General features: G+C 40.0%; 1 protein-coding gene across 3 annotated transcripts in view; it reads right to left on the bottom strand.

Moving 5' to 3' along the window:
- agmo (alkylglycerol monooxygenase) overlaps positions 1-8,976 on the bottom strand; it is a 393,034-nt gene extending 384,058 nt beyond the window's left edge. For all 3 annotated transcript variants that reach the window (XM_072253381.1, XM_072253382.1, XM_072253383.1), the window contains exon 1: positions 8,735-8,976. In XM_072253381.1, the coding sequence (XP_072109482.1) occupies positions 8,735-8,857 (123 nt within the window). In that variant the 5' untranslated portion in view covers positions 8,858-8,976. The remainder of the gene's footprint in view (positions 1-8,734) is intronic.
- Between the last annotated feature and the right edge of the window lie 3,153 nt (positions 8,977-12,129).

The following is a 12,129-nucleotide window of genomic DNA, read 5'->3' as shown; positions in this document are numbered from 1 at the left end:
CTGCAAGGAGGTTGCATACAAATTGCAAAGAGATATTTTGAGGTTAAGTGAGAGGGCAAGGAGTTGGCAGATGCAGTATGATCTCTGAAAATGTAATGTTATTCACTTCGGAAGCCTGAGAAAATAGATTATTAAAGAAAGCTGAAGCACAGAGGGATTTGAGCATCCTCATATATGAAACACAGTAAACCTGCACAGATGCAGTAGGTATTTAGGAAAGCAATGGTCGTGAAGTATAGAAGTAGCAAGCTCTTGCTACAACTGTAGAATAAACTAGTGACACCATATCTATAGTACTAGAAACTTTGCTTAGCTTATTTAAAGAAAGATACAGTATATTATCATTATCAGAATCTAGTATCAAAGGCATGGTTACAGAATATGCTTGTGTCCATTTAAGACTGAAATGAGAAAGAATTTCTTCTCTCAAGGTTTTTGATGAGGAGAGAGCTGTGGATGTTGTCTACATGGACTTTAGTAAGGTATTTGACTAGGTCCTTCATAGTAGACTATTCCAGAAGATTAAGTATGGGATCCCTGGTCACTTGATATTTTAGATTCAAAATTGACTTGCCCATAGAAGACAGTGGGTAGTGATGAAAGAGTAATATTCTGGTAGGAGGTCCGTCGTCATTGGTGTTCCACCAGGATTGGTATGGAGACCTCTGTTGTTTCTGATGTATTTAAATTAGAGTAAAATACAGGTGGGTGAGTTAGTCAGTCTGCAGACAACACAAAAATTAGTGGAGTTGTGGACAATGATGAACATTGTCAAAGGATACAGCAATATAGATAGATATGGGCAGGTTAAGTGGCAGATGGAGTACACTGGATTAGAAAGTATGTGTTATAAGCAAAGGCTGGACAAACTTTGACGTTATTTCTGGAGCATCAAAGGCTGAGGAGACACGATACAAGTTTATAAAACTATGGGAGATAGTATAGATGGTCAAAATCTTTCTCTCAGGTTAGAAATGTCAAATACTAGAGTGCAAATTTTAAGGTGAGAGAGGGGAAAGTTTAAGAGAGAAGTATGGGGTTAAGTTCTTTTCTTAAACACACAGAGTGGTAGATGCCTAGTCTAGTTTTGGAAACAGGTATGTTAGTAACATTTTAAGAGGCTTTCAGATAAGCACACAAGTAGGTAGCAAATGGAGTGATATGGATTGCATGTCAGCAGATGAGATTTAGTTTAATTTGGCATTGTGTTTGGCACAGAGATCACAGGATGAAGGACCTATTCCTGTGCTGTATTGCTCTATATTCTATTTTCTAAACAGTTGTGACTCTTTTAAATCCCCTGCCCTAAAAAGGTTGTGGAGGTAGAATCCTTGAATATATCCAATGCTGAGATGTTTAGATTTTAAAATCAGAAAAGGGAATCAAGGGTTATAAGGATGGAGTTAGAAAAAGGAACAAACATGACATTATCGGATGAACCAGTGCAGATACATTCAATTGCCACTATTCTGAACTGATTCTACAACCTACAAATTTAAGGGACTCCTTACAATCATTAGCATTATTTTGTTATTGTCTTCTTTTCTCATTGATTGCTTGTCAGTCTATTGATTTTTGTAAATTCTATAGTATTTCTTTTACCCTGTAAATGTTTGCAAGAAAATTAATCTCGAAGTAGTATATGGTAACAAAATACATACTTTAATAATAAATTTACTTTGAACTTTGACAGAACATGCTCAATGGACCAAATAGTTTGTCTTCCTTCTGGTCATTTCTTGCAAATAAGACATGCACACATAAGGTGCAACTTATCCACTCACACTTGCAGGGCACAATGGTGTAATGCCACGTAACCATGAATTTGCCCTTAGCAGTGATACAATGACAAAATATGCAATCTGCATAACTTAGAAGTTACACAAGCTTTTAAAACAAGTATGTTAAAAATTCAAAGTCTTAGTCAACAACACAATGACCATCAATCCTGCCTCGGCACTTCTACAAAGAATTTCTTACAACACTGTTTCTTCGATAAGACCATAAGACATAGGAGCAGAAGTAGGCCATTCAGCCCATCAAGTCTGCTCCGCCATTCAATCATGGTTGATCCAATTCTTCCAGTCATCCCCACTCCCCTGCCTTCATGCCAAACCCTTTGATGCCCTGGCTAATCAAGGACCTATCTATATCTGCCTTAAATGCACCCAATAACTTGGCCTCCATAGCTGCTTGTGGCAACAAATTCCACAGATTTACCACCCTCTGACTAAAGTAATTTATCCGTATCTATGTTCTGAATGTATGTCATTTGATCCTGAAGTCGTGCCCTCTTGTCCTAGACGTCCCCACCATTGGAAATAACATTGCCATATCGAATCTGTTCAGACCTTTTAACATTTGGAATGTTTCTATGAGATCCCCCTCATTCTCCTGAACTCCAGGGAGTATAGCCCAAGAGCTGCCAGATGTTCCTCATGTGGTAACCCTACCATTCCTGGAATCATTCTCGTGAATCTTCTCTGACCCCTCTCCAACGTTAGTTTATCCTTTCTAAAATAAGGAGCCCAAAACTGCACACAATACTCCAAGTGTGATCTCACTAGTGCCTTATAGAGCCTTAACATCACATCCCTGCTGTTGGAGATGTTGGACAGCAATTAAAAAAATTGTCCTGTATGTTCTTCTGCTTACTTTTGTCCATACAGTTAAGATTGAAGATTTAATTCAGTTTTCTACCCTCTGCCTCTATATCATTCAGATCATTCACATTTTGAATGAGTATTAACACAATTATTTCAGGTCACCCTCCACTTTAATACTTCAATGGGATTGTGTCCTCCACCTTGAAATTTTCACATGCCACTCATTGTTGCAAAAGATTCTTGCATAAAATTAGATTAAAATTGCCATAATTATTTAATTTTATTTTCCTTAGAAACAAAATTTATGCCACATATTATGTATAATTAAAATGATGCAAACAACTTGAATCAATAGCTTCAAGAGTCTTAAATTACTCCCACTTATTGCTTTTTTCATGTCTGCACATGCATGGCAATATTGCAGTTAAGGATAATTTAGTAGGAGGTAGCTGTTTCCTAAATGTGTAAACTTAACAACATTTTATGAGCTTGATATTTCCAACCGGTTTATAATTGCTTCAAAGCATATTTACTTACACATAATAATCCTTCTTCCCACAATAAACATAATATAAAAAAAAATCTGTTAAACCACCTTTCACTACCTGGATTTGTTCTGGAGTGGAAGGCCAAGTGTTGTTGGCTAAAATTATAATGTAAAAAGAATGAAGCTACAAAAATATTAATCAGTAAAAACAACTGACCTCAGATATAACTTCTGAGATTAAAACAAGCTCATTCAACTCACTCTATAGTCACTCTCCCTCCTCTCATCTCACTCCTTTGGACATACACATGGCCAACATCTCATCAGTGATGTGTCTAGACCTTTCACACTTTAGGGTTGATAAACAGTGTATACATTCATAAGCAACTGACACAGGCTGGTAATGTAATCATTCCTTGTTCTCACATTCCATCTGTAAGATCTTCCTGTTCCAGGTTAAACCACAGTTGGCAACACTTTACACCTTGTACGTATTTTGCTCTGATCAGCCGTATCATGCAGGGAGATGCTGACAATTCTGATTAAAATTGGCAGCATTTCTCTGAATAAGTTCCATCAAATTCATCATAAGTGTTGACCACTCTTCACTGACAATTTCACAGCTGGGTGCCTGATGATGGACTTCTCTTGGAGTCCAGCTTCAAGTACAATATGCTTGGCACTGAAACAGCAGTTCTATTTGACTCGGTGGGAAAGTACAGATCCAGGGAAAAAGGTTGTTCACATTTTATAGATATTCATATTTTGAATATAGCTAAAAGTTTTTGAATTATTCAAAAAAATCTTATACTTTCAATTATTTTTAATTTGCTCAGTAATATATATCACTTTTAACTATTTTATAAATAGGTTTTGCACGTCATATTTTTCTTGCGTCAGCACAGAGAGTGGAGAGGGGAAGCACAGGGAAGAATAGGATGATTTGATGCATTTTCTTGATCTAAAACACTGAAAAATCATTTCCTCCTGCAGATGCTGCTCAACCCTCAGAGTTCCCCCAGCAGTTAGTATTTTTTTTATTGCAGATTCCAGCATCTGCAGTCTCTTATGTCTCCACACCTTCCAACAACTTTGTTAATCTAGTTATAACTCACTTCGGCAATCGATGACATCCATGTGCTTTTCTACATCTTCTAAAGTCACTGAGAAATTGAATGTTCTGAAATCCTTTTAGTTTCTTCTGGTTAGAAATTTTGAAAAAAGTGTCATTGTGAAGGCTGAAAATAATTAAAAAGAGTGCAGATGCTGAAAATCTAAAATAATAACATAAAATGCTGGAAGTACTCAGCATGCCCAGCCACATGTGTGGGAGGAGAAAGAGTTGACATTTTAGGTTAGAGACATGCTGCGTATATGATTATACGATGCTGCTGCAAGTTTCCTCATTAAACCTGTGCATACATGTACTTGTGCAGATGAAAATAAACCTGACTCTGACTCTCCTATCAGAACTAAAGGACACTGTGCAGTTCTGGACAGAAAAGGAGAAGATATATTTGGCTTCAACAGATACCCAGCTCCTCTTAATATCAAATACCACAGCAAAAGATCAGCACGTACTCACGCTCACATTTCCACACGCTCCCCTAATTACTTTCAAATGCCAAGGTTTTAAGAAATTCATTCCTTTGAATTAAAATTCAGATGTAGCTAATACCTTGTAGAAAGCTATGCATCCAAAAACTCAAAGAAAATGAACTATCATACTAACTCACTGCTGGAACATCACAGAGTTCAGCAGAGTTGGAAGTCAGTAGCATGGCAACAGAGATGATAGAAAGAACAAGCAGGAGATCAGGCATAATCACAGCCAGTGGGATGAGTTACAGGGCAATAGAGGCATGGTGTAGTTAAAACAGAAAGCAGCAAATACTCGACTGAAAGTGTTGTAATTGAATGCACGCTGCATAAGAAATAAAATGTACGATCTTGAAATTCAGCTACAGATTGGCAAGTATGACGTTGTGGCCATCTCTGAAACTTGTCTAAAGGATGGCTGGCATTGGGAGCTGTATGTCCAAGGATATATGGTGCCTCAGAAAGATAGGTTAGTAGGCAGAGGGGGTGGTGTGGCCTTATGTATAAAAAATAATATTAAATTATTAGAAAAGGATGACATAGGATTGGAAGGTGAAGAGACTCTATGGGTTGAGTTAAGAAATAATAAGGGTAACAGGACCCTAACGGCAGTTGTCTACAGGCCTCCAAACAGCAGCTGGGATGCGGGTTACAAATTACAGCAGGAGGTAGAAAAGGCATGTCAGAAGGGCAATGTCATGGTAATCGTTGGAGATTTTAACATGAAAATGGATTGGGAAAACCAGGCCAGTACTGGACCTCAAGAGAGAGAAATTGTAGAATGTCTAAGGGATGGCTTTTTAGAACAGCTTGTTGTTGAGCCCACTAGGGGTTAGCTGTGCTAAGCTGGGTGTTGTGCAATGATCCAGAGGTGATAAGTGAGCTTAAGGTTAAGGAACCCTTAGGGAACAGTGATCACAAAATGATCGAGTTCACTTTGAAATTTGAGAAGGAGAAAACAAAATCGAATCTGTCGGTATTTCAGTGGAATAAAGGACATTACAATGGCATGAGAGGGGAACTGGCCAAAGTTAACTGGAAAAGGACACTAGCAGGAAGGACAGCAGAGCAGCAATGGCTGCAGTTTCTCTGAAAAATGAGGGAAGTGCAAGACAGATATATTCCAAATAAGAAGACATTTCCAAATGGAAGAAGGACACTATAATGGCTGACAAGTGAAGTCAGAGCCAAAGTAAAAGCAAAAGAGAGGACATACAAGGAAGCCAAAGCTAGTGGGAAGATAGTGAATTGGGAAGCTTTTAAAAACTTGCAGAAGGAAACTAAGAAGGTCATTAGGAAGGAAAAGATGAATTATGAAAGAAAACTTGCAAGTAATATCAAAGAAGATACTAAAAGCTTTTTTAAGTACATAGAGGGTAAAAGAGAGTCGAAGGTAGATATATACCCAATAGAAAATGACGCTGGAGACGTAATGAGAGACGCAGAAATGGCAGAGGAACTGAATGTGTATTTGGATCAGTCTTCACAGTGGAAAACATTTGCAGTATACTGGACATTCAAGAGTATCAGGGAAGTGAAGTATGTACAGTGAAAATTATGACTGAGAAGGTGCTCAGGAAGCTTAATGGTCTGAGGGTGGATAAATCTCCTGGACCTGATCGACTACACCCTCGGGTTCTGAAGGAAGTAGCTGGAGAGATTGCGGAGGCATTAACAATGATCTTTCAAGAATCGATAGATTCTGGCATTGTACCGGATGACTGGAAGACCGCTAAGAAGGGTGGGAGACAACAGAAAGGAAGCTATGGACCTGTTAGCCTGAAGTCAGTGGTTGGGAAGTTGTTGGAATCAATTGTTAGGGATGAGATTACACAGTACCTGGAGGCACATGGCAAGATAGGCCAAAGCCAGCGTGGTTTCCTGAAAGGAAAATTCTGCCTGACAAACCTACTGCAATTTTTTGAGGAAATTACAAGCAGGGTAGACAAAGGAGATGCAGTCGATGTGGTGTCCTTGGATTTTCAGAAGGCCTTTGACAAGGTGCTGCATATGAGGCTGCTTACCAAGATAATAGCTCATGAAATTACAGGGAAGTTACAAGCATGGGTAGAACATTGGCTGATCGGCAGAAAACAGACAGTGGGAATAAAGGGATCCTATTCTGGCTGGCTGCTTGTTACCAGTGGAGTTCCACAGGGGTCGGTGTTGGGACCCCTGCTTTTTACGATATATGTCAACGATTTAGATTATGGGATTAATGGATTTCTGGCTAAATTTGCCAATGATACAAAGATAAGTGGAGGAGCGGGTAGTGTTGAGGAAACAGAGAGCCTGTAGAGAGACTTAGAGAGTTTAGGGGAATGGGCAGAGAAGTGGCAAGTGAAATACAATGTTGGAAATTGTATGGTCATGCACTTTGGTGGAAGAAATAAACAGGCAGACTATTATTTAGATGGGGAGAAAATTCAAAATGCAGAGATGCAAAGGGACTTGGGAGTCCTTGTGCAGGATACCCTGAAGGTTAACCTCCATGTTGAGTCGGTGGTGAAGAAGGCAAATGCAATGTTGGCATTCATTTCTAGAGGTATAGTATATAAGAGCAGGGATGTGATGTTAAGGCTCTATAAGGCATTCGTGAGACCACACTTGGAGAACTGTGTGCCATTTTGGGCTCCTTATTTTAGAAAGGATATACTGTCATTGGAGAGGGTTCGGAGAAGATTCACGAAAATGATTCCAGGAATGAAAGGGTTACCATATGAGGAACGTCTGGCAGCTCTTGGGCTGTATACCCTGGAGTTCAGGACAATAAGGGAGGATCTCATAAAAACAATCAGAATGTTAAAACGCCTGAACAGATTAGCTAAAGCAAAGTTACTTCCCATAGTAGGGAAGTCCAGGACAAGAGGGCACAACTTCAGAATTGAAGGATGTCCATTTAGAACAGAGATGTTGAGAAATTACTTTAGTCAGAGGGTGATAAATCTTTGGAATCTGTGGAGGCCAAGTCATTGGGTGTATTTAAGGCAGAGATAGATAGGTTCTTGATTAGCCAGTACATCAAAGGGTATTGGAGAAGGCAGGGAAGTAAGGATGACTGGAAGAATTAGATCAGCCCATGATTGAATGGTGGAGCAGACTTGATGGGCTGAATGGCCCACTTCTGCTCCTATATCTTATGGTCTTATGATGTAGGTTCAATCCCTATCACTGTCTTTAAGGAACTTGTATGTTCTCCCCATGATCGTGTGGGTTTCCTCTGGGTGCTATGGTTTCCTCCAACATTCCAAAAATGTGCAGGTTAATAAGTTAATTGGCCACGTGTGTAATTAGGTCTTGTTACCCTTTTGTTCCTCTAAATAAACCAAGTATCAAATAATTAACTTAATTTCCATATGTCAAAATACAGATGTTGGGAGTCTGTCTCTGTCTCTGTCTCTCTGTCCCTCTCTCTCTCTCTCTCTCTATCTCTCTCTCTCTCTCTCTCTCTCTCTCTCTCTCTCTCCCTCTCTCAGGCAAAGCAAACTTCTGATTGAAAGGCCTTGTACTGTATAAAAATACTGTTAACTGTAGCAAATAAGCAAACTCTGACTTCACTTCAACCCTAGCGGGACAATATATGGAGCTCCGTATTCTGCTAACCACTGCTGTCCACCTGTAAAGAAAGAAAAATGGAAATGGAAAGGTAACAGAGTAAGAATCGGGTTTAATATCACTGACATATCGTGAAATTTGTGATTGTTTTTGCGGCAGCAGTACATTGCAATACACGTCAAAATTATAAATTACAATAGAAATATATATATTAGTGCAAAAAGAGAGCCAGGATGCAAGGAGAAATTGTTCTATTATATTCCGTGGGTTGTTTTTGTGTTCATATAATCTCGCCCTGCCGCAGTTTGTAACACCCAGGAACAGCCCAGTCGATTTGTTATCTTGGTATAGAGTGCAGTATAGTTACGCCGCGGGCAGCTGACAAGGAACTATTAGTGAAACTTGCTTCAAAGAAGTGTTTGATCCAAAACCAAGATGAAAGGCAATGCAAACGGTTGATGGGGTTACCCGAAGCTGGGCGGCTCACCTGCTGCACGTAGTCCTGCACCTCCTCGAGCTCGCTGCAGGAGGATTCGCTGGGGGTCAGTCCGTAGAACAACAGCCTGATCCCCTGCGAAAGCGACAGGTTGAACTGAGAGGGCTGCAGCATGATGAGTGCTGCCAAGAGAAGGGAGCCAGGAAACGCAGCTCGCACAAGAATCGGGGAAGGACAGCCGTTCCCGCGCACCAGGAAGCAAGCCACAGTTCCCACTGACACATGACAGGAGCCGAGCTGGGAAGCGAGGCAAGAAGGCGGTCCGAAGAACAGGTCATGGAGAATAGAACAAGGGCGTAAACATCCCGTGCCCTTTCGAAATGAGCAAAGAGATTACAACATACTAGTAGCGAAAATGCAAAGGAGTTGTTGAAGAATGGCAAATGTTGTTATTTATTTTTAAGTAGCAACCTGCAGATTTTCGAAGTCGGAAATAAAACAGAAAATGATTGAAGTTCTCAGAAAGGGAACTGTCCAGTTATTAGCAATGTGCGTACTGTATCTCCACAGATGCTATCTGACCTGTTGAGCACACTATATTAACAGATTCAAGGAATATTGGATTACGAAATGCACATGGCACCCAAGTAAGAAACTAACAATGATCATAGTGAAGTGCTGAGTAGGCACAAGGAACTGAATAATCGACTCTTGCTTCTCTCAGTTAAAGAGTTTGCTACATTGTTCTGTGGCTGGGGCCACAAGTCACGTGGGACAAAGGACATCAGCGAATCGGAGGCTGCAGGTGACTAGTGGTGATTCGAGTGGTTGGTGTTGGAGCTGCTGCTTTTCCTGTTATATAGCTCAATGGTTTGGATGATGGAATTAATGGCTTTGGGGCCAAGTTTGCAGGGTATACGAAGTAGGTAGAGGGGCAGGTAATGTTGAGGAAGCAGGGAGTTTGCAGAAGGACTTGGACAGATTAGGAAAATTGACAAAGAAATGGCAGATGGGATACAGTGTTGGAATTGTATGGTCGTGCACTTTGGTAGAAGAAATAAAGAGGTAGTCTACTTTCTAAACAGGAAGAAAATTCAGAAGTCCAAGGTGCAAGGGACTTGGGAGTCCTCATGCAGGATTCCATAAAGGTTAATTTGCAGGTTGAGTCATTAGTGAGGAAAGCAAATGTAATGTTAGCATTCATTTAGAGAGGACTAGAATATAAAAGCAAGGATGTAATGCTGAGGCTTTATAAGGCAGGGACCAGACAGCACTCGTAAGCAGTTTTGAGCCCCTTATCTAAGAAAGCGATATGCTGGCATTGGACGGAGTCTGGAGAAAGTTCACTAGATCCCAGGAATAAAAGGGTTAGCATAGGAGAAACATTTGACGGCTCCGGGCCTGTATTCACTGGGGTTTAGAAGAATGAGGAGGGAACTCATTGAAGCCTATCAAATATTGAGAGACCTGAGTAGAGTATATGTGGGGAGGATGTTTCCTATCGTGGGGGAATCTAGGACCAGGGGCACAGCCTCAAAATAGAAGGACATCCCTTTAGAACAGAGATGAGGAGGAATTACTTTAGCCTGATGGTGAATCTGTCAATCGTTGGAGGCCAAGCCACTTGATGTATTTAAAGCGGAGGTTGATAGGTTGTTGATTAGTAGGGGCATCAGTGGTTACAGGGAAAAGGCAGGAGAATGTGATTGACAGGGGTAATAAATCAGCCATGATGGAATGGCGAAGCAGACTCAGTGGGATAAAAGGCCTAATTCTGCTTTTAGAGCTTATGGTCAGATGGCTTCTTGCCATTATTTATAATATATTACTTCTCCAATTATAGAATTATTTAATTCTTTTAATTTCCCTAGTGAGATTTGACATTTCAAGACAGTTAGATTAAGTCTTGGCAATACAAGCCCAGCACATCATACTGTCCCCTCGTACTCCAGAGCTTAAGAATATTATAGAATTAGGGACTACCAGAGTGAACAAAAAGATTACATGGCTGGACAGTGGTTAGTGTGACACTAATACAGATTGGGTCATTGGAGTTCAGAGTTCAATTCCAGCATCCTCTGTAAGCAATTTTTTAAGTTCGTTTCTGTATGTGTGTGGGTTTCCTCCAGGTGCTCTGGTTTTCTCCCATAGTCCAAAGACATGTGGGTTAGAAGGTTAATTGATCATTGTAAATTATCCCGTGATTAGGCTAGGGTTAAATTGGTGGGTTGCTGGGCAATGCAGCTTGAAAAGCCAAAAGGGCTTATTCCATGTCGTATCTCTGTATCTGAATCTGTATGTATCTACCAGCTCATTAAAAATATACTCTGTTTGGTCTAACTTGACAAATCAGACAAGGACATGAAATGGTTTAAGGACTATGCTAAGAGAAGAAAGCCAAATGAATGAATTTTCAAATTTTGAAACTGAGACATTACGCTAAACTACCACCTCTTTATTCCACTCAACATTTCTGAAGTTGGGAACATAATAAATCCACCTACAATCAATCTTCCCTCTAATTTGAAATGACCAGCGTGCACAAAAATCTTGTGCTGTGCAATTTTTTGCCCATTGACACAAGTATGTGTGCGTTGAATTTTTAAGTAGAAGAAACCCTAAAGCTTTTCTAAGAATAATAAACTACCAAGTCCATTTTGTTGCTCATTGTTTAAAAGAAGTAAAATAACTGTCAATAAGAACTTCGTTCTCCTCTGGGTTTGATTGTTTTCACTTTCGCTCATCTGCACTCTCACAAAACTTACGGAGATGGCCTGTAGCAGGTAATGAAGGATTTTCTTGCTGGAACTTTGCACATTGTCCATATGTGATTTGCTTGCTAAACAGCACTTTATAAAGTCAAGTTTCCAAATATTACTCCGCTTCTTCCCACTTGCAAACTTTTGCAACGTGACAATACACACAGGTAGCACCAATTTCTGTATTATACACAACTATATCTTGTAGCTGCACATTCCTGGCCTCATGAGCTTTCAGTACAGCAGTTTCTACTGCTTCATTAAGCCACTCCACTTTAAATATACTAGCAGATCATTTGAGCTTCACGTCCTTTGCTTCTTTGGAATTGACATAGTGAATCAATAATTTCTTCAATAGAAACAATATAAATAAGCCAGTAGCATCAAAAATGATACTGCTTATTAACTCAGAACCATGTTTCATTCATCTTTTCTGTGTCAAATAAAGGGAGAACATTTAAATTCGATTCAACCACCTGCAATTTCTGACCTCTAAGTGCATCCTCATCCACCAGGATTATCTTGCTCATGGAGATCAAAGCCACAGTCACTCGTAACTTCCTGCCTCAAGACCTTCCCAAATTGCTGCTACTAATCTCTGCCAGTTTACGCAGTTTGTTGTGCACTGCTGCCTTGCCAAGGTTACATGTTGCAGAACTCCTTGCTGCATTACTATGCCACAGCAAT

This window comes from Mobula birostris, chromosome 3, assembly GCF_030028105.1.
Source record: "Mobula birostris isolate sMobBir1 chromosome 3, sMobBir1.hap1, whole genome shotgun sequence".
Lineage (NCBI taxonomy): Eukaryota > Metazoa > Chordata > Chondrichthyes > Myliobatiformes > Myliobatidae > Mobula > Mobula birostris.
The sequence above is the reverse complement of the archived record's forward strand: the minus strand, read 5'-3'. Positions and strand labels throughout refer to the sequence as shown.